Raw genomic sequence first — 23,603 nt, 5'->3', positions numbered from 1 at the left:
ACTGGGGCAGAGTGGGTGTTTGAGCTGAAATGTCTAGCAGGAAGCAGGCTAATGAGCCCATTAGGTATCGCTAAACAACACGTTTAAGGAGCTCTACAGGAAATAAACAGTAAGAAAGCAAAGGAATACCTCCTTCCCTAGCCCAGTCCTGATCTGAGCAGCACCGGCCCTACTGGGAAGGACTTAGTTCTGGCCAGCCCGCTGGTCACCCCACTGGAAAACGCCAGATTCCCCAAAGAGGATGCAGTGGGCTGGAGTGGTGAGCAAACCTGGAGGGCCAGATGGAAGAGGAGGCCGAGCAAGTAGGCAGTCCCTCCTGTCCCCCCAAGCCTCTGGCAGATGCAGACGCAGCTGTGTGAGGCCTGAGGCTGACACAGTTTGGGGGACTCTCTTTAAGAAAAAGAATATTTGGGGGGCTTCCCTGGTGGCGCAGTGGTTGAGAATCCACCTGTCAATGCAGGGGACACAGGTTCGAGCCCTGGTCTGGGAAGATCCCACATGCCGTGGAGCAACTGGGCCCGTGAGCCACAACTACTGAGCCTGCGCATCTGGAGCCTGTGCTCCGCAACAAGAGAGGCTGCAATAGTGAGAGGCCCGCGCACCACTATGAAGAGTGGCCCCCGCTTGGCACAATGGGGAAAGCCCTCGCACAGAAACGAAGATCCAACACAGCCATAAATAAATAAATAAATAAAATTTTTAAATCCCCCCCCCCAAAAAAAAAGAAAGAAAGAAAAAGAATTTTTTCTTTTTCTTTTTTTTTTTTGTGGTACACGGGCCTCTCACTGTTGTGGCCTCTCCCATTGCGCAGCACAGGCTCCGGACGCACAGGCTCAGCGGCCATGGCTCATGGGCCCAGCCGCTCCGCGGCAGGCGGGATCTTCTCGGACCGGGGCATAAACCCGTGTCCCTTGCATTGACAGGTGGATTCTCAACCACTGCGCCACCAGGGAAGCCCAAAAAAGAATTTTTTTTTTAACATCCTACTTTGGCAATTTTTTGATTGCTGAGATCCCTACCAGCGCCTTGGAAGGGGGCTATGAAAGTGAAACTTCTTTAGCTTCTCAGTAAATCCACTTCAAGCCTCTGGGTTCACGGCAGCCCTTCCAGTAAAGTTCTGGAAGGTAAGCCTTGTAGACGAAAGAAAGCCAAGGCTGTGCTTAAGAACTTTTGTCATTATTAGTAATTGAAACCCCTGGTGACTTGGGTTCACACAGTGGATCAACTTGAAAATGACATGTGCTGGAATTTTATACTTTTCAAGGTGCTTTCATTTGACCCTCAGAATACACTGTGAAGGAGAAAGGGCAGGTATTATCTCTAACCTTCATTCCACAAAGATTCACTGGTTGCTTACCAGGTGCCTGATTGTACTGCTATCATGCTGATGCTTGTGACAGAGCCACAAGCAAGGCCCAGCCCTGCCCTCCAGGAGCTACAGGCAGGGGACGGCCCACATCACCAGTCAGTCCTAGGTGATCCCTAGCCCAAGTACCGACCAAGTTTCCAAGATGAAACATGTTCAGGTTGTCTTGCCAAAGTCCCAATTTCGAGGCAAGGAAAGCTGAGGCCCAGAGAGGATGAACAAATGGGCAAAGCCAAAAGGCAGCCAGGAGCAGACAGGGAGGTAAACTAACTCAGATTAATTGTGTGTCAATTATGTGCTGTGACCTCGCTATCAGTCATCTACAATGTCATCTGATTTAATGCTCAACAACCCTCAGAGCAGCTAATCTCCACTTTTCAGGTAAACTGAGGGTCAGAAAGAAACAAAACATGCCCAAGGTTCACACTTAATGAGGGACAGAGCCTGAACTTGTTCTCCAAAGGAATCTTCTTGTGAGGGGGGAGCAAAGTCAGCAAAGGCCTATTTCACCATCTTGGTGACATCATTCCCCCAAAACAAATATTAATACAAAGCCCCAAATGCTTTCTCTTACAGCAGCATTTTCCAATCTTCCAGTATTTACAAACTACTCTCACAAGTTTCACCACATCCACATAAAACGACGTCTTCTTTAAATTAACTTCAAGTAATTTTTTCCTATTTAACAGCCTCCTAAGCAATAATACCCATGAAATTGCAATTTGAGATGGGTTAAAATGAAAAGTTTTCATCTGTGTACTGATCAAAATCATCTCAGATACAACACAAGACTCACTCAGAGAAACATTCCTTCTTGCCAGACTGCATCTCAGAGAGACAGAATCTAGACCTGTCACTTTTTCTAGAGTCTTTGAGAATTTGTGCAACTTTTACACTTCCATTGGACTGTAGTCATGACAGGGACTTAAGAAGGAGGAACGCTCCTCACCTGGACTCCCAAACATTAATTTGGCCCCTCCTCAACTGGGTGGTTGTAGGTTTAGGAAGAAGATAATAAAATGTCCAAAGAGTTCCAGTGATGAGAAAACTGAGCGAGCGGCCCCTCTGTAAAGCTTCCTACATGCGTTTCTTATGAGGATGGTTTCAAGGATAATTAGACTTGTCTATGACTTAACTCTTAAAACCGGCGGTCTTCCCAGTTGGGAGATTAATAGAACAGCACAAGAGAGCTCCGTAGAAAGAGCACTGCACAGGGCAGCAGAAGTTTAGCTGTGTTCAATTCCCAGAATATCCCTCTGGTGGCTGTGCAAACTTGGGAAAGTCCCTCCCCGCTGCTGGATCAGAGTCTTTTCTAGAACAGAAGTTCCGTATGGACAGAGGCCATATTTGTTTTGTACACCTCTATGTCCCAGCACCTAGAACAGTGGTTGGGACATATTACATGTTCAATAAATACTGGCTGAACGTTTGAATCAATGAACCCATTTGTCTATAAATGAACTAGCTGGCCTCTAAGGTCTCATCCAATAAGTGGAAATAAAACAATGCCCTAGCCCAGCAAACCATGGGACTAGAAAAGAGTATTTGAGCAGACACTCCCCTATCCACAAATTATCAATGGATAGGCCAATGGATTTAGCAGGTGAAGTGGAAGGAAAAAACAAGATGAGTCCTCTAACCAGATCACAGGAGCCCGGTGGCCCAGCACAGATGACAACAAGGGTTGGTAGGTCTATAAGAACCTGAATGGCACTGTCCAAAGGGGCTCTTAGTCTCCAGCCTTGGACTGATCCAAGCCTCCAGCCCTGGTCCCACAGTCACCGATGACTTGGATGAGAACAAAGAGAGCTATTTATCAAATTCCTACATGACAGGCAACAGCAGCAGCAGCAAATATAACATATGGCAAAACCAAAATCTAAAACGGTTTGGGTAGGAGGAGATGACATAGGGAATCTAAAAGTGTAAACTAGAAAAGAGATAGATATTCTCCCTTTAGGTTCAAGAAGCCAACAGCACAATTCAGAAATGGAGAACAAGGGACTTGCAATACTGTATGTTTAAAAGGCTCTGTGGTTTGGGTTGACTGCGCAAGGAATATGAGTCAGCAGTGTGACGTGGATGCCAGGAAGCTCACTGCATTAACAGAAATACAGTGCTCAGAGCAAAGGAGACAAAGCTCTTTCTACTCTGTGTTGGAAGACTTGTAATTTCTGATAAACTTCAACAAAGACACAGACACACTGAAACATAACCAACCAGAGAAGAAGCAGAAATGGGGTGGGGGGGGCGGGCGGGCGTGTGTGTGTGTGTGTGTGTGTGTGTGTGTGTGTGTGTGTGTGTGACATTCCAGAAGAGGAATGGAGGCCATTTAGCCTAGAAAAACAAAAGATTTCAGGAAGAGAAGGGGGGGGAAAGGGCTGTCTTTTAACACTTCAAGGGAAATAGATTAGCCTCTTTCTCTGGGAGATAAGCAGACCAGTGAATAGATTCTGATAATTAGAATACCAGTATCCTAATATTGGGTATCCTGCCAATACCTGAAATGAGCTGCCCTGAGAGGGGCAGGTTCCCTCCTCAGCTAGGTAGAGAAGGTTGATGAGGGCAGGACTCTGAACCAAGGACCCTTACCATCCACAGAGTGACAATGCAAGAGAGCTGAGCCCATCACGCTGTAAGTAGGGGTGTCAGGGCAGAGTAACAGAGGTCTCCAAGTCAGGATCTACACCAACATACCCCAGCCTCAGACGCTGTCTGAAATCTAGAGTGCTATTCAAATTCAGCAAAAAGTTACTGATTTCACCTCGGAAGAAGCACCATTTCTGTTGCACTTCCCTCTGGACTGAGGTCTGGCTCAGTGCTGCAAGACAGGCAAAGAAAGGTGGAAGCACTTAAGAAGTAGCTGCAGGGCAGATAAGCGACCATACTGGGCGAATGGAGAGATAAGCCTTGATGGGAGACAATCATAGATATCTCTCTTCAGAGCTGTGCAGAGAAAGTTGTTTGAATGCAGGTTTGATTTCTCTTCTCTACGCTGACTCATGTCTCTAGTTGCTCTGCGTCTAAAGAAGCACCCACTAAGATCTGAAACAACACCCGCCCCCATCCATAGTCTGTTTCTCTGGCCGTGCAGTGCAGAGGCAGAAGAGCAAGACCAGGTGCTCAGAAATGCATCACTGACACACAGGAGTAATATTGGCTCACATTTACTGAACACCTACTATGTGCCAGAAACTGTGTTAGGGTTTACATTTCACATTGCAGGTTACTTATTATTTACAGGTGAAGAAATTAAGGCTCAGAGAGGTTAAATGGCTTGCCCAAGATGGCACCACTCCAAAATAATCATAGCTCATATTCACTAAGTGCTTCCTGTGTGCCAGATGTGGTCTTTCAGCAATTAAATGGTTCATCTCCTATACTCCTCACAACAATCCTATGAGCTAGGTTCTCCTATTGTCTCCATTTTACAGATGAGAAGAGTGGCCCCAAAGGGGTCTAAAGGACTTATTCACAAAGTCACCAAGCTACAAAGTAATACACCGTAGCACTCTTTCCTCTTGGTCACACTGTCTCTGCAGTGGAAGAAATAACCCTGACTCTGTCTCTGGTCCACCAGGCAGGGGGCCCCCAGCGGACAAGGAAGGACTAATGCTTTGATTGGTGATTGCTACCCCTCTGTGTACTGTGCTGAGACAGACAGGTGTGCAGGATGGGGGCCTATAGGGCAAGAAAACAGCATCCCGGTGGCCTGATTGTGCATCCAGGAGTGGTCCAGCTGGGAGCTCCTTGAAGCTGACCCAGGAGCCCAAGCACAGTCACACCTGTCTCTGATGTGAAATGACACATCCCCCGCACCACCCCACACTGCTTGGCCTCCCTTTGTTGGCAGATCCCACCCTGCTCACTGCCTCTTTTCCTGCCCAGGGAAAGCACAGTCTGGCTTCCTAAGAGAAAGCTCCAGTCCCAGCCTGGTTTAAACTCCAGCACGTTACACCATTTCTTCTTTCGCCAAGTGGATGGCAAACTGGGAGTCCTTTCAGCAAAAGCTGGCCCACCCCATTCCTCCCAAACACCAAACTGAGAAAAAAAGTACTTTCCTGGAGCCGTGGCAGCCGCTAACTACTGATGGCTGCAATTCATCACTCATGCTGTTTAGAACCACCGGTGCATGGAGATGATAAAAAGCAGACTGACTCTCAGTCAGCTTCGTTATTGCTTTTAAATTCTCTACTGACCATGCAGGCCATCACGGCCTGCACCCAGGGGTCTGCTTCCACCTCCCCCTGCCCCCCGTGGTAGGCCACGGCCAGGGAGGCTGCTCCGTGGTGACTTCTGCAACCAGTGCCTCGGCCAGCAAGCTGCCTGCTCTCAGCTGCTTCCTAGATGGCAAGCAGTAAACTGCCCGGGCACACCCCGGATCAGAGATAAAGGTGTCACTTTTTTGTGTGTGTGTGTGTGTGGTACACGGGCCTCTCACTGCTGTGGCCTCTCCCGTTGCGGAGCACAGGCTCCGGACGCGCAGTCTCAGCGGCCATGGCTCACGGGCTCAGGCGCTCCGCGGCATGTGGGATCCTCCCGGACCGGGGCACAAACCCGTGTCCCCTGCATCGGCAGGCGGATTCTCAACCACTGCGCCACCAGGGAAGCCCAAAGGTGTCACTTTTTAAAGCTCAGAGTTCAAATACCCATCAGACTAAATCAAATGACCTGGGGGAAGATGAATTGCATTTTCCTTTTAGAAATGAATGCTTAACTTTCACTTCTCCAAATAGAGTTGCAACTTTAACTGCTCTTACATGCACGGAAGTATCCCGTCTATAAATCTTCCCATTCATGGCAGCCATACAGCCAACTCCAACAAGATGAGGTTGGCAGCAACCTGCCCCCCTAACGGTCCTAACGCCAGGCCGGTGCCATTCTTCTCTGGGGGGGGGGGTTTCTTCTGTGTCCCCAGAGGAGGCCAGCACACTCACTGAGTCCCTAGTTTCTTCTCAAATACATCCTGCAGAGAGGTCTTACAGCCCAGCCACTGAGGAGGAAAACCCCGCAGGGAAGAGCTCAAAGGAACAAGCGCCAGGCCACCTGGGCTGCTGTCTCTCCCTGGTGCAGGTTAACTTCCAATTACGAACCAATTCACAGAAGGCTTTTGCTTACCTGAGCTGGAACGCTCGATCTGGTATAATGTCCTTAGAACTTGGCGAATGTTCTTCATGCTGGTGTCTCTGTGGCTGTACAAAAGAAGTCGCCGAGCATCTGAGAACAGGCGAGACACGCTGCAGGGGGTTTAAGAAAAGTAGAAAAGCCCTGGTTAGGCCAGCTGTCTCTCCAGCTTGAACAAAGTACCTGCCAGGAAGACCCAGCCTGGCTTCAGGGTCCTCCGTGGGCCGGCCCTGACCCACTCCTGCTGCCCCCTCCTCCAACATCACTGAGACCCTAGGCTCACAGACACCCAGCCAACAGCCTTGCCCCAAATGCTCGTCCTCATGTGTCCACACAACCAAATCTTACCAGCCATCAAGGGCCAGCCCATGTTACTGCCTCTCCAGGAAGCTCTCTCTCTCTCTCTCTCTCTCTCTCACACACACACACACACACACACACACACACACACACATGCACACGTGCACACAGGTCCCCAGGACCAACTTATCCAAAAGACACAGCAGACACAGTGCCTAGGGCCCAGGATACTCTCATGGGTCCACAAAATTTTTAAATTTCTTTTAAAATCAGAAAAAAAAAATTCAGAAATTCAGAATGAATGTATATGATAATGAATTCAGCCTGGATTATACTCATCTTTATACCAACACAGTTATAAAATAAAATTTTTAATATTGTTGCAAGGAAGAAGGGGTTCATGAAAGCCACAAAGCCTAAGGTCCATGAACATTATAACGTGGCCCTGACTGCCTGGCAGCAGCTTCCTCTAAACTGTCATGCTACATCTCCTGCAGTTCTTAGTCCTTTCTAACTCATGCCATGGTTCTGTGCCTTCCAAGAATCTTCAACGGCTCATTTGGGAAGCACTATTCAGCCCTAATGTCTGTTGTTGAAGCCAGGAGCCAGGAATACAAAAGTGAAGAAAGCAGCATCCTGGCCCTCAGGGAGCTCACACCCAGGGCTGAGAAAGACTTGCAGAGGAAAGACCGCTGCAGTGTGATAGGGCAGCAATGGAGGAAGAGAGGTGATCTGAGAGCAGAGAGGACCAAACTCTCCCAGTCTTGGCTGTGAGCTCCTCGAGGACAGGCCCCTCCCCCTGCACAGCTCTGTATCCCCAGCTCCTGGACCAGCCTGCTAACCGAGTGTTTGCTCATTAGCGGATGAAGCTGATGTGCTCTGTCTCCCTTCTCTACTTACTCGCCAGTTTTTGGAGGTAAAGCTCCCAACCACAGGACTTTCATCTACATAACGTTACTCCTAAAATCCACCAAAGTGAGGTCACACAGTCTTAAATCCTGACAGCAGTTCTCTCTGGTCTCATTCTTTGGACTTTATCACACAAACCGTCACAAAAGAATCTTCACTCAAACCCAACCATTCAAAATTCCCCGGAGGTTGAGAAGGGAAAGGAAAAGTATTAACTGACAAGTTTGGGAATGAAAACCTGATCCGGTACTTACATGGACTTGTTAAAGTTTCCAACAACCCCGGGAGCCTCACCAGGAGTCGGATAACGGAAACAGGGGTTATTGGCATTACAGATAATCCCCTGAACCCAAGGAAGTGTTCCTGCAGAGGGCATGGCTTTGTTTGGAAAGTGGCCTGTTGAAATCGAGGAGAAGAAAAACAGAAGGAGAAACATTAATTCTTTGAAGGATTTGGGACTTGACAGGAACCTTTATCTCTTTGGGTTCCACCAAACATTGCTCCATCCCAAATCTGACTGTCCCATTCCCCACATCCCTGAGACCTGCTGCCCTGGACTAATGTGACCCTGAGTTGGAAATGTGGCATCTGATAGAGGTTCTTTTTTTTTTTTTTTTTTTTTTTGCTGGTACATGGGCCTCTCACTGTTGTGGCCTCTCCCGTTGTGGAGCACAGGCTCCGGACGCGCAGGCTCAGCGGCCATGGTTCACGGGCCCAGCCGCTCCGCGGCATGCGGGATCTTCCTGGACCGGGGCACGAACCCGTGTCCCCTGCATCGGCAGGCGGACTCTCAACCCCTGCGCCACCAGGGAAGCCCTAGATAGCCGTTCTTAATCTACTTGATATAGTCTGTTGAGTGGGATTCATGACAGCAGCCTTGGGGGAGTGACCAGAGGGGTTGATTAGACCATATACAGAAGGTGCCTGGAGGGCAGCAAGTACTGGCTCCTCAGTCCTCCGTCTTCCACCACTCACCTCGCCTTTCAGAGACACCGAGGGGCACTGGCGAGGACCTAATCCAATCCCTTCACACTTGAAGGAGGAAACCACGGCAAGATAAAGTGGCCGAAGAAGAACACTCAGGGAGTCAGTGGGCAGGGCCGGGGTGGGACCCACATTTCTGTGATCCCAGTCATGCCCCTTCCCTCCCACCTGTGGCCTCCTTTATCTGCTAGCTTTTCTCAGTCCCCGTGGCTCTGTCCTCTGTGACCTCACCTCCTCCACCAGCGCCCAAGCTCCTCAAAGGCGCCTAATGAACGTGCCGACTTGGGGCCGACTTGGGGCCCCACGCCGCCTTTGAGGCTCCTGCTGTTCCTCCTCCCGTCGGAGCGCCGAGCCCCATCCAACAGGCCACCTCTTCCTCCCTGCCCCTCCCTTCCTTACGGAGGCCATTCTTACAAACCGCAGGACTGCGTGCACAGGGGCTGCTGTGCCGCGTCACAGGCCATGGGGCTGCTTACAGGGATCAAGATAAACGTGCCCTGGAACCAGGGGCTCTTAACCTGAGACCAAGCACGTGTGGATTCCGGTGACAGAAAGCCTGAGGCTCCACGCTCATCATATTCTCAGGGTTATCTGTGACCCCGGAAGAGTTAACAACCATTAAGAACCATGGCTCTGAGTGGTGAAGAGCCATATAGCTTCACGGGCTTTAGGGTCAAACCAACTGGGATTTACATCCAGTCTCTGCAACTTGCTAAGCAGTGACTTTGGCCAAGTCACTGACCCCTTAACCCTCAGTTTCCCCATCTATAAAATGGTGGTAACAGTACAATCGATTTCACAGAGCTGCAGTGAGTATTACGTGAGTTTTTACAAGCAAAGCATGCTGCAGAGTGCCTGGCAGAGATTAAGGCTCAGTGAACGGGCCCCTTAGGGTTACTGAGGCGCTGTGGTGGCCAGCCTACACTAGTACTTCCTTGGCTCTTGCTCAGCCAGGAACACTCCTTCCATCACACAGCCCCCTCCTCCCCCAGGCAGAAACCTGGTTTTATTCCGCTTACTATTTTCATGCAAATGGGCTAACAGAGTCTCCCCAGAAGTTCACCCACAGTCAGGACTTGCTACACTTTGCATTTCAATATTGGGGTCTGTCTATCTTTCTTTTTCTTCTATCCACATTCCAACCAGAGAGGCAACATCCAAAGCAAAGGATGAACCAAGATCTGGTCCCTGTGGCCGTCCTCTGCAGGGACTCTGGCCTGTTGAACATTTACCCAGTTAATCCCCTTATCTCCCTGTTAATAGTTCAAGGAAAACCAAACAAGGTCCCTTGCCTAAGTCAGCTGCTCCTCTTTCAGGGGAGATTTATGTAACCCAACCAAATACTCAAAGGACCAAGGGATTCTCCCCTTTAACCTCCAGGAAACACTGGCACCCAAGGCAGGGTGATGTTGGTCCAGCACACCAACAATGTGCTTCAGTCTAAACCTTGGTGAGCGAAGCAAAGACCCTTCCTCGTGTGTCATGTCCCACCTGATTTGCAAATAAAAGCAGGGTGAGCACTTGGCATTGGTGCACAGGATGACAACCAAGTTGCTTAATGGAGTCTCATGACCCAGGGAAGTGATTAGGACCTTGATGGGTGTGGGTCAAACTGGGAAAGATTTATAGGGAAGAATTATATACCAATCCTTTGTTCCTAGAGACAAGACACCTCTGTAAGCCTCACCTTAACTATCTGCCCTTCCAGCTAGGTCCCTATAAGGTGGTGAGAACAGGAAGTAAGGTTGCAATAAGTACATAGATGGAGGGCAAAAGTCTTATCTATCTTCCATAAGTATAGGAATTTCACAACATTTCTGAGAATTGATGGTCTGGATTCAGAGAGATTTGGGTCAAAATTCAACAACTTGCCCAAGATCACAACCTCAGCAAGTGGCAGAGCCAGGATCCAAACAAACCCGTCTGTCTGATACCAAGGTCTGCACTATTTCCCTTACACCGTCTTGTCTGCTTGTGATAATTCCTGAGAAAGAATAGCTTATCAGATGAAAAAGCTGAGTTTTCCCTAAAATGTGTACTTCAGTGGGGCTTAGGGTAACGCTTATACAAAATCAAATACACACTTGTTCATCCATCTTTGAGGTTCCAAACAAGAATGCAGTGTTACCTTCCAGGCCCACAAACTGAGTGTGTATTTCATTGTAAACTCTTTTTCTTTTTGATGAAATCAGAAAATGACATCTGGTAGAATGTTTTGAGGTTTCGTGGGGTTTTTTAAAACTTGAATATGTATAATGTGTACTAGCAAATTAGCAGGTAAATAACTGCCACTACATGCCCTGAGAGACAGGGGACCAGACCAAGAACACAATTCAAAGGTGACCCCAGCCCTACCTCTTCTTCCCTGAAGAACTGTATCCTGCAGACCTATAGGGCTGGTGGGATGTGGGTAGAGCTGGTTAATGACAGGAAAAGTCACTGGAGCCATGGAAAAGAATTCCCAGCCAAAGCTCCCCCATAAATGCTAATCTTTTAGACTGGGACATTTTTGCAGTATTAATCCATCCAGCAAGCCCAGCCAGGAGAGAAAGACTGTGACTGTGGTACCGGTAACACAACAACCATATGGGGGAGGTCTTACTATTCCCTTTTTATAGAGATGAGGAACCCCAGGTACAGAGAAGCCAAGCCACTTGCCCAAGGTGACATACCTGTGTTGAAGCCGGGATTCAAACCTAGGTAACCTGACATCCAGAGCTTGTGTTCTCAGCCACTACTGTATTCTCTATGCTCACTGAAAAGGCCGTCATCCAAACACATGACTGGGAGTCAGATGACCTGAGCTTTATTTCATCACTGTCACTTGATACATATGTGACCTCAGGCAATTCCCTGCACTCCTCTGAGCCCCAATTTACTTATCAAGAAATTAAGGCAAATGACAGCAATTATAAAAGTCCATTATACAAGGTTGTTATGAGGATCAAATGAAATAATATTAGTCAATCTGAGATGTTCTACACAAATGCTGCTTAAAATTATATGTTCCATGATTTGCAACTGTGTGATAAAGACATAATGCATATGAAAAAGCCCGGCAGGGACCAGATGATAGTGGTATTAAGGTATTGCCTTAGGGGGCTTTTTTAATTACCCCTTTCTGAGCTATCAGTAAGGTTATATTACTTTCATGATTGAAAATGCATAAAACAGATGTTGGCTATTATTATAGTTACTATTATCACCATCTACTAGGACTGAAAATGGTTTCCTGAGCTCATGCCTTATTAAACAATTGGAAGCCCAGCTTTTCTGTTCCAAACCATTTGCACTGTTTCCTAAAGATAGCATCTTCGGAGAGGTCACATTTAGCCCATGCCCATCGCCTGGATTCCACTTGCCAGCAGTAAGTCTCAGGCGGGATGCTCATATACTCACATTCATGTTGTTCATAGGGTGGGTAGCTCAGCCGCACGGAGATCAGGATCAGGAAGATAAATAGAGGCCAGGCCACTTCCAGCAACAGCTGACACTGAGTGGGAAATAAGACAGAGCACTGTGAATTAAACAAACAAAAAAACATGGAAACCTAATGCTATTGAACTTTGGGAAATCCACAAAAAAGTTAATTAAACAATTGATCAGGGCTTCCCTGGTGGCACAGTGGTTAAGAATCCGCCTGCCAATGCAGGGGGCATGGGTTCGAGCCCTGGTCCGGGGAGATCCCACATGCCGCAGAGCAACTAGGCCCATGCACCACATGGACCAGCCTGTGCTCTAGAGCCCACGAGCCACAACTACTGAAGCCCACCGTGCCACAACTACTGAAGCTGATGCACCTGGAGCCCGTGCTCCACAACAAGAGAAGCCACCGCAATGAGAAGCCCGCACACCGCAACGAACAGCAGCCCCCGCTGGCCACAACTGGAGAAAGCCCGCGCCAAAGACCCAACGCAGCCATAAAAATAAATAAATAAATAAACAATTGATCAACTTCTCCAGCCTCTCTTACCACTCTCTAAGCTTTGATAATACTGAATTGTTTGCAGTTCTCCCCTTATAACTTACTATTCCATATCTCTGTGTTTTCCCTACAAAAGGCAAGATGCTTCCCACCCTGCTTCATCTGGCTCACTTCCACTCATCCTTCAAGATTCAACCAGGCACAATTTCCTTTACTAAAATCTCAGGCTGAGCTGGAAGCCCTTCTGCTGTGCTCCCAGAGTAACCCATGCATCCTCCTCCCATAACAGTTTCCCTGAGCCCCTGAAATCATGTTTTTATCACTGGCTTCCTCACTACAATATGAGTACCCTGAAGGTGGGCACTGGATCAAGTTATCTTTGCATCTCCAGCCTTAGCATAGTGTCAGGTATGTTACGACCATTTGTTAAAAGAAGAGGGCCAGGGCAACCTGCTGTGCTAAATACACACCACCTTGGCTCTAAAGGAACACACGAAGTTGCCCCCTGCAGGGCTGAGAATAGGGCTCCAAAGGACAATGGAAATTCACATGCAGTTCCATAGTGACCTGTGTGCCCCCAGGACTGGAAAGATGTGGGAAGAGTGCAAAGTCCTTCCCCATCCATCGAGATCAGATCCGGTCACCACCTTCTCCAGTGGGTTAGAAGATCATTAAACAGATGTAACTGTGATCCACCAGTTAAAGCAATGGGGTTTCTCTAAAGGAAAAACCTGCCTCAGTGAGTTACCAGGGGATAAATAAGCACAGGGACAGGATGGAAATCATGAGACATAATCTAACTGAACCTGTGGTGTTCGGACAACTAGTTGCACGGCCTGAAGCCTCACCTCTTTCATTCCTTTCAGTTCTGGACTCAGATGTTCTAACTAGGATGAATACCAAAGAGCCCAGAATACTCACGGGCCCTTGTGGTTGAGAGTAACTACAACTGTGGCTTCAGAGCCAAGAGAACACTGATATGAAATCCCTCCTTTTATTTAAACAGAATTTTTTTTGATCCCCAAATCCATATATTTTTATTGTGGAAATTTTGAAATTAAAAAACATACAGAAAAGTAAAAAATATATATATATAAATCACCATTAATCCTACTTCTTGGAGATAATCCCTAGTAAATTAAGCTAACAATGGTTCTCCATTAATATTTTTTGTCTTTTTTGCCTATTCATACATAAATAATAATTTTTCTCTACAAAATTGAGATTATACAGCATATATAATTTTGTATTTTGCTTTTTCATTGAACATCATACTGGGAGTGTTTTCCATGACATAAAATACTCTCATAAAATATGGATTTTAATGGTCACTTGATACGTCACGCTGTGAATAGATAATTAATTTAACCTTTCTGCTTCAGATTGGTTTTAGCTTTTGTTTATTATTTGTCATTGGATTTCTGGTATTTTACATTCCAGAGACCTTTAATATGGTTCCACATTAAACTCTTTTTTAAATCTTCTTTTTAGAAGGAAATACATGGATGAGGACAGTGGATGTCCTAGGATGATAAGAACATGGGTGATTTTTTTTAAACACCTTCCTGTGTTTTCTAAATTTTCCATAATGAGCATGTATTACTTCTCTAGTAGAACAAACAAACAAACAAAACCCACTGTTACCATATAACTATGAATAGTTTGCTCTAGATAGCACACCAGGAAAAAAAAAAGACAAATGGGTCCTTCTTTGGAAGAAAGCATGCTGTCAATGGGGTCTCCAAGACCAAAGATGGGGCTGGTCTTGCTAAATATTTCTGTAAATAATCCCAAAGAGGCAACACACAGTGAAATCTCCAAGCTTTCAAATGACATTCAGCCTCCTCTACCAGCTGAGCTGCAAGTCCCTCCTTGGGCTCCCCAAGTACCCTGAGCCTCTACCAGCACTGGGCATAGCAGGGGCTCCTCCTCTAGTGTCCCTTTCTTCTCACTGAGCCTGCCGCATGATACGGGCTTTAAGAATGTGGAAGAGGGAAGAGATATGGGAACATATGTATATGTATAAGTGATTCACTTTGTTGTAAAGCAGAAACTAACACACCATTGTAAAACAGTTATACTCCAATAAAGATGTTAAAAAAAAAAAAGAATGTGTGTTGAGTGAGAGAATGAACTGAAGTTTACAAAATAATAAAGATGGAAATGTAAGTCAGTTGAGCCCTTTGGGAAAGCAACTTGGCCATATGTATTCAAAAGATATGTTTATTCCCCTTGACCAAACAATATTCCTAGAAATTCATCCCACAGAACTAAGTTTAAAATATCAAAAAGCTATATACACTGTTACTCATTCATTCAAACACTATAATTGCAAAATATTGGAAACAATTGCACAGCAATAGAGAAATGATTAAATATGGCACATCTACTCAACAATACATTATGCAGTCACTACAACAAGGTTTATGAAACACAGACACTATTAACCATATAATATTAACTGAAAAAAGTGGAACACAAAATTGTATGCATTCCAAACTTACAGCTAAATAAAATCACTCACAAATATTAACAGACGGGAGTAAAACTTCCAAAAAACGGTTTAACTGTGAATAAATTCAGAAAAGAATAATGAAGTAAAAAAAAAAAAAAAAACCAACAAAACCAAAATTAAATGAAGAGTATGAGTAAGATAGTCATCAGCCTTGAAGCTCTGAAGCTACTATGTGTACTTTTGCGATAAACAGTAGCTACCATTTACTTTTTTAGAGTCAAGTGTGTAGCAGGCACATTATATATGGATTATTTCATTTAAGCCTGCAAACAACCCTGAGATATAGGAGCCATTATTGTCTGTATTTTATATGTGGCAAGGCTAAAGCTCAAGGAAGGGTAAGTCACAGAGAAAGTCAGTGGCAGGGTTGAGATTAGCAGCTACTTTTGCCCAACTCATGTGGCCCAGGTAGGAAATGACCCCACTAGGTGGCACAGTCAAAAAATACCAACAGGTTCCACAGAGGTAAAATGAGCTCGTGACCTATAGGTTTATGATAGTTATAGCCAATCCTGAGCACCTACTGTGTACCAGGGATTTATATAACTCATCTCTAATATTTTCACAAGAACTTGTGAGGTAGCTGGTATCATTAGATAGTGAAGCAAGTAAGATTGGGGCAGGTTATGAGCCATACATAGCCTGGTAAAAGAGTGCACCAGAGTTTGAACCCAGATCTATTGACCCCGATGTGCTACTGCACCCATCATCCTGCCTCTCACGGAGCCATGTTTGAGATATATACCTTACAAGATGGCCACTTAAGAGGAGTCTGGCACTCACCAGCTCTCCTGGGCACTGGTCTGACCCAATGAATCAAAGTTTATGTTCCTGGACATCTCTGTAGCCCCACATCTAGGATCCAATAGGGGAGGAGATGCTCAAAATATGTTGATTGGTTGAAAAAAAAAAAAAGAATGGATCTTTCCCATGGCACAGATAGCAAAGAGCATGAAGAAAATCTTGCAACTCATTTTTAGCAACTGAAGCCAGTGGGTGGGTGTAAGCAGATTAGGGAAAGAGGTAAGGAAAAGATTGACAACCATAATGACAGCTAACACTTAAACAGGTCTTACCATGTATCAGTGTTCTAAGTGCTTACCATAGATGAACTCATTTAAACTTCAAATAACCCCATTAGCACTATTATAATACCCAGTTCACAGATGAGGGAACTGAGGGTGAAAGAGTAAATAAATTGCCCAAAGATACAAGCCTGGTAAATGACAGAGCCAGAATTCAAAGCCAGTCCAACTCAAGGGTGTGTTCTTAGCCACTATGCACCCCAGCCTCCTTACCTCCTCCCCCATTACCAGAGTATCTAGATCTTGATCTCTATAAGCCGTGCTGAGCTGAGATACTAACATGTATGAATGAATGAAGAGACCGTCTCAAAGAGCCAGCACTCAAACCAGAGAACTCGTGACACACAATTCTCTCTGTGCACTTTTACTCTGAACTTCTAAAATTGTCATTGAACATAGAATTTGCCTTCCAAACTCAGGGGGTTGTTCTGGGTACTTCTTTTCCTAATAGCCTCCCTCTAGAAACCCAAGTTGACTTCTGCCAGGAACGCCATTCTGGCTCCACTCATTGTCAAAATCAGATTCCTCCTCCATCTCTAAGCTTAGCACTTTTCCTTCAGAATAGGCTCTCATAAATATTTGGGTTGGCCAAAAAGTTCGTTTGGGTCTTCCATACCAGATGGAAAACCCAAGTGAACTTTTTGGCCAACCCAACAGCTTGGAAATAAGACTGATGCTTTACTGCTACGCACTCCTATGGAAAACTAGAAAACTCTTCTAAATCTTAATCTGATAATACCTACCCACCTACCTCCACACCTGCCCACACCACGAGGCAGAGGAGATGGAGACGAACGCCATGTTCAAAAGATGCTTCTTACCAAAGTTAGAAACTCAGAAGCCTTCTTTTAGGTTGGGTATTAAAACAAAAATTCTGATGTTTCAGTAAATTGCTACACTGAGCTGCTCTGGGGACCTTCCACCTCGTTATTCCTCAGCAACAACATGGGGATAATATGAGCGAGCGTTTCCAGAGCAGGGTTTCTCTCAACAGCACTATTGACATGTGGGGCCAGATAAGCGTTGTAAGGAGACCGCCTGTGAATGGAAGAATGTTTCCCCCATCCCTGGCCTCCGCCCGCCAGAACCAACAGTACCAACCACCCCTGGCCAGGACTGTAACCGCCAAACAATGTCTCTAGACATTACCCAATGTCCCTGGGACATTAATATAGTGCTAGGCTACTTTTAGAACTTGATAAGGTAACACGATTCAATGGGGAAAAGAAAAAGATGAAATATGAGAGACTATTCTGAGAGGTTAAAAACGTAAAATGTAAGACAATGAATTTTCCCAGTTAACAGGATGTTCACCAAAGCAATAGCACACTCTAGGCTATATCAGCATCACGATGAAAAATACTTATTGATATATACCTCAATTAAGTCTGGAAAAATTAAAGTGAAATCTTTTTTTTTTTTTTTTTTTTTTTTTTTTTTGCGGTATGCGGCCTCTCACTGTTGTGGCCTCTCCCATTGCGGAGCACAGGCTCCGGATGCGCAGGCCTAGCGGCCATGGCTCACGGGCTTAGTTGCTCCACGGCATGTGGGATCTTCCCGGACCAGGGCACGAACCCGTGTCTCCTGCGTTGGCAGGCGGATTCTCAACCACTGCGCCACCAGGGAAGCCCTAAAGTGAAATCTTAAAGATCAAATCAGAGAAATGCTAGAGGGAAAAAGAAATCTGAAAACCACGCCTGCCCTCCCAGAACTGTATTAAAGCCTCATGCGGTGATGGTGGATTTTTAAATTGGTTTGATCCTTCAGAAGGACATCTGATCATATATGTCAAGGGCCATTTCCTTGGACCTAGGAATCGTACTTCTGAGATTTTGGCCTAAGGAAATAATATAAAAATAAGAAAAGGCTATATGTATAAAGTCTTTATAGTAGTTTATGTATAACAGCAAACACAGGAAACATCTGAATGTTGGCAATAGGGTATGAACTTACAAAATAAAAACTGCATTGATGGATTACTGTAATCCTACCAGGAATGTCAGTGGCATTATCCCATGGCAGATTTGGGCCCAAAAGATCCAGCCCCTCCTCTTACTAATTTACTAACCTATAACACTTTCTTCACCTGTGGAACAGAAATTGTAATGCTTACCTCTCAGAATTGCTGTGAAAATCAAGAAGATAACGGATACAAAAGTACTTTCAAAAGGACAAAACACAGCCTACACATCAAGAATCATTATTATAAATATGTAAATTACTTGGAAACATGGCAACACATACGCCAAATGATGTTAAATGAAAGAGGAAAACAGAGCACAAAATGCTATGTATGTATGTATGTAATGATTCTAATGGTTTCCTTGGGCTGTCGTCCTTCAAGTCCCCTCAGTGCCAAGGACCACACCGTCTGACCCTTGTCATCATGACCTATCTACCTCAGGGACTCCTTCTGCACATAAAATAAAATTTAGCTGCCCTTGCTCAGCTCCACGGCTGCATGATCTGCCCCTGCTGACTCCCAACTCACCCCCAGCCAGTCTTCCTTCAGTGCCACTGGCTTTCCTGTTCTTTGACTCCAGAACATGCGTGAGGCCCATGGCCTTCACACCCTCTGTCTCTCTGCCTGGAATCCGGTGGCCTGACGGCTGAGCTCCCGATCTTCCCCTGGCTAACTGCTGCTCGAACTTCAAGGCTCTCAGCTTAAATGTCATGACCTTGTATTCTAAATTAACTCCCTATCCACAGCCTGGTAGTACCTAACATAGTAGGACAGTTTGTTTTTTTTTTTCCTTCATAGCACTTATCACAGTTTGTTATGAGATTTCTACTTATGTGATAATGTGCTTCATATCTGCTTCCCTCACTGAACTGTAAGCTCTATGAGGGCAGGGATCCTGCCTGTATACCCAGCACACTATCTTATGTGCAGTAGATGTTCAATAAATATCTATCCAAAGGAAACAATAAATGGCTATTTGTTCTAACTTTCTTCATTCCAAAGAAGTGGAAACTAAAACTCAGGAAAAATGAGTTTCCCTGAGCCATTGAGACATATAGTGGCCAAGCTGGAATTAGAATTGAATTAGAATTAGATAATAATTAGAATTCTTATCTGGATTTGAACCAGCAATGCCAGGCCAGGACTAAGGACAGGAAAGAAATGTATCAGGTGAAATTGGAAGCTGGGTGGAGGTGCAGAAAGTTTGCGTCTATGCTATAAGATTCTCTAGTGGCTCTTAAATGAGGAGTCTTAATTTTTATTTAGTTGATAGCCTATTCCTTGTCATTAAACAATCCCCAAATACTGATACTCTAATATTGATACATGCAGAAATTAGAATTATCTATTTTCCCAGACACATAGCTAGACAGATCTAAATGAGAAAATTAATGTCAAAGGCAAAAAAGAGAGGCCATATGGCCGTACTCTGTCCCATCTGTTCCATGGTGACCTTGGCCTCTGGCTCGGCCTAAAACCAGATGAGCATCCGGAGAACTCTGAAGCCCCTCGCCCTTCCTGTCCCAAGCCCTGTTTGTGCTCAGTGACTGCCACCCACACAAGTTAACTGTTACTTTGGACCCAAACTGAGCTTTGCACCCAACTTATGCAACTCAATTTCAATGTATTCTTTGCCCAACAGGAACAGCGGAAATCTACCCCTGGCTGATGGACCCCATAAGTCTGCATAATGGGAGCACAAGAGAGAGGTCCCCAGGATTTACTAGCAAACAAGGACACAGAGTGAAAGGGCAAACAGCCGCCTTTCAGGAAGGTTGCTCGGGGTTTACTGTTCAGCACCCAGCTTTTACATCTTTCTTCCCATCTCCCTGCACACAAGGCCCCTATAGCAGGGGAGCCTCTTTGAGACCTGTAAACTAATGGCCCATTTAACGCATTTACCCCCCCCCATTCAGCAAATACTTATTAAGCATATCCCCGGTGCCAGGCTCTGGGGCCAAGTGTGTACATCCAGGATCTCAGAAGGAGGAAATCAAGCAATGGTTTTCCATACACTGTGGGCAAGAACTATTTGGAGCTGCTAACTTCTGCCCCTGCCTACTGCGCAGAGCTTGTTCTGGCTATGTGAGCTAACAAAGTGGTACCAAAACCCTAAACAGGTTCCACTGTCTATAAAACAATATATTTAGAGATCCAAGCCAGGTGGATTGGGAAGTAGCTACAGCCAGCACTTGAGATCCATGGGCATTAAATCTTTCATGCAGATAAGGCAAAGCCTGCTAAAAAAAAGGGCCTGTGCCTGTAGGGCCACCAGGAAATTGGTTCTGGTGTTACTCCCATGACCCACCCACTCTGGACCCCTGTCTCCTACCCCAAACCCCAATCCCATCAGCTGTACAAGAAGCAGGTCAGATCTTTCCAGTTCTGACAACCTAAGCATGTGCAACCTGAAATAAACCGCACTTTGTTTCTGGTTTGGCAAAATACATTTCCTGTAGAAATCAGGAAGGGAGGACAAGCTAGCAGGCAGTAGGTGTAACACCTAGAAAAGCCCTTTTGTGTCAGGATGCTGTCTCCTTCTTACTCTTTCAACAAGAACTCTGCCACAAGGCCAAAACACTGCCTTTGACTAAGCCCGCCTATCTCACTACTCGTAATGCTTTTTAAACTGATAAGCAATATTGAGCAAGAAGCAGCAAGACTAGTAGAGACTGGCCCAGCCTGGATGGCCCAATCCCATAGCCTGTTCCAGGACCCTGTGCTCCTGATTCCTTGGTTGACCTTGAGGAAATCCCTTCCCTGCTTTGTGCCTCAGTGTTCTTATCTGTAAAATGACAGGTTTGGGTGGGACTGCCCTTGAGACCTTGCATCACTGAGATGATATAGTTCTTTCCACTACTCACCGGCTAATGGACACAGCACAGCAGAGACAGTCGCCCATCACGTGGGCTGCTGCCACCATGATGAGAAGAGGCAGGGGACCTGGACCACACAGTAGCTAAGAAATGAGATTAGGAGGTGAACGTATAGGTCTTTGGAACACCAGGACCTGGGCAGAGCCATGGGAGGCAGGGGCAAAGGCAAGAAAGAGGTTAGAAACTTCAAGACTTGAGATAGAAAAAATAATAATACCACTGAAGAGCAATCTGACAGTGGTTTAGAGAACCAACTCTATTAGAGTCACACATATACACACATATCCATGAGGGATTATATCTGAGTTCTATGTCAGGATTTTAAAATTTTGTGTTTTCATTTCAATGGTCATCTAAACAAATGTGCATAAACATATCTGGATTTTTCTAAATGCCTACGTTATAACCACGTTCTGGCACAAGATTTCAAGCCTAAGTTTATATTTGTGTTTGTGACTGTGTTAGCACCAATATAATTGTAGCAGACAAATGAGAAAGGCACAGATGCAGACGCAACTTGTGAATGATGAGATTGGACCAAATAAAAGCCAAATGATATCAACTGAAGGTCACTGGAAAAAATGGTTGGAAAATTGAATCATTAGCACATAGTAATATAGACTGTCCAAACTCAAATGAATAAGCATTCACTACCATAGTCACATTGTTACCTATAATATGGCTTCAGCTAAACAGTGTCAGCTGCCTTACTACATTAACAGTACTGGTTTTGCAATTTTGTTTGCATTTAATTTGTAAGTTTGTATGGGTCATATGGCCTGTAAGAATAAGGGGTTTATATCTAGTTTCACATATGTTCATATTTAAGTAACATTATAATAAAAGAATAAATTTAGTGAACAGAGGAGGACCTTGACATTTTTGTTCTTTTAAAGAAGGGCCGGCCAAGCGTTAGTCTAGTTTCAGAAACACTGAATTAAATTATATCCAAGATCCCTTATAGCTCTTTGAGTCTAAGAAAGATGAGCATTTCAGTTGCAGATGTGTTAAGCTTCATGAGGACAGCCAAATGGGGATGTAGGTTTAGAATTCAGGGAAAAAGGCAGGGCAGGAAACAGACATTTAGAAGCCTACTACAGAGAGGTGCAGCTAAACCCAGGAGACTGGACGGAATCTCTAGGAGTGGTCAGAGAGGGAGAAGCTAAGAGCTGATGTCGGAGCTTCAGAGAGATCACCGGGCCTTATAGCCTTTATCCTCTCACGGAAAAATACCATTCACCTGAGAGTTAAAGATGGCCTTCTCGGGATTACTGAAAGGATCATTGTCCCATCCAGAAGTGAATGGCTTAGAACTCTCCCCAGAAATAAAACAAATCTCAGCTTTATATTCCTCTAGGCTTGCAGTCAAAGCTGACAGGATAGAGTCCACGCTGACACTAACAGATCCAGCCTCTGATCTCTAAGAGCTGGGCCACGAACTCACTTCATTCCCACTGCCCAGAAACCATTAGATGCTCTTGGAGAGCTAGGTGGCCCCCAGGGCTGCAGCAAAAGTTAAGAGGAAGATGGCAAAGGGACAATTCTGTGCCAGATTCCAGAGGTCAGAACCCAGGCCTGGGTACTAGCACAAACCAAAGCTATCATTTCTGCCTGGTTGCCAACCTGCCCCCTGTGATAAGCAACGGGGCTCGATCAGGACCCTACATACAGTCCCGTGTCCACCAGGGCCAGATTCATTCAATCACTTTGAGAAAACCAAGAAGACTCCCTTTCCCCCCTCCTCCCCTCCCAACTCAAAATCAGGAAGAAAAGCATGGGAGAACCCCCAGAGAAACCCAGGCTTACTGTTTGTCTTCTTCTGAAAGTGAGGTTCTTCCACAGCAGCAACCTCAGCTGAGGCCAACAAGCCATGTTACCTCAGCCGACACCACAGAGCCTGCGTGAGGCTCGGGAGCCCGTGGAGGAAGTGGCCGGAGCTCACAGTGGGGACGCTGTGGCTGGTCATTAACTGAAAGATAAAGCAAGAGAGGAGAGCGCTGTCAGTTTTTGCTGCAAAGCTATACGCCAGTGAGGGCTGTTGCACCAGCCCTCTCACCTGAGCCCTCAAACCCAGCTCTGCCTCGTGACTACTTCTCCATAAGGCATGAGTTCCCAACTTCTAGCCTTGGGGTCTCTGATAAACAGGGATTCTGGAGGTTTTCTGGCAGTAGCCTGGGAGTGAGTCATTATTATCCCAATCAATTGAGCTCCACACTGGTGTGATCATTTGGGAATGAAAAATGCACTTATGAAGGCAGACTTATGTGAGCAACCTTAGGTGGCCAAAACCCTGAGATTGCAAAGGGCATTTTGGAATCCCAGAGACCTGCCTCCCTTCTCTAAGAAAATGCCTCCCCTCTCAGAAAATGTCAGCAGCATTTATAAATTTTGCCTTGAACCTGGAGTGACTTACGCTATTACCTGAAATTTGCAGCAAACTACATTTTCATCTAGCCCCATAGTTGAGTCCTTCTGGTGATAAACGGCACCATCGATAAAGCAGTTTCCTAATCTGGAAAGTCACAGCGTGTCTTAGATGTGATGATGTCTTAGATG

At 45.6% G+C, this 23,603-nt stretch overlaps 1 protein-coding gene across 4 annotated transcripts in view; it reads right to left on the bottom strand.

The window, feature by feature from the left end:
* ABCA1 (ATP binding cassette subfamily A member 1) overlaps window positions 1–23,603 on the bottom strand; it is a 138,823-nt gene that overhangs the window by 93,789 nt on the left and 21,431 nt on the right. For all 4 annotated transcript variants that reach the window (XM_059072098.2, XM_059072096.2, XM_067041041.1 and 1 more), the window contains exons 2-5: window positions 22,854–23,016; window positions 12,083–12,176; window positions 7,954–8,095; window positions 6,485–6,603 (exon numbers count right to left, since the gene is read on the bottom strand). In XM_059072098.2, coding sequence (XP_058928081.1) covers window positions 6,485–6,603; window positions 7,954–8,095; window positions 12,083–12,176; window positions 22,854–22,919 — 421 coding nt within the window. In that variant the 5' untranslated portion in view covers window positions 22,920–23,016. The remainder of the gene's footprint in view (window positions 1–6,484; window positions 6,604–7,953; window positions 8,096–12,082; window positions 12,177–22,853; window positions 23,017–23,603) is intronic.

Source organism: Kogia breviceps, chromosome 8 (genome assembly GCF_026419965.1).
Source record: "Kogia breviceps isolate mKogBre1 chromosome 8, mKogBre1 haplotype 1, whole genome shotgun sequence".
Classification (NCBI taxonomy): Eukaryota; Metazoa; Chordata; class Mammalia; order Artiodactyla; family Physeteridae; genus Kogia; species Kogia breviceps.
Note: the sequence above shows the minus strand (reverse complement) of the source record. Positions and strands in the feature narration are given on the sequence as shown.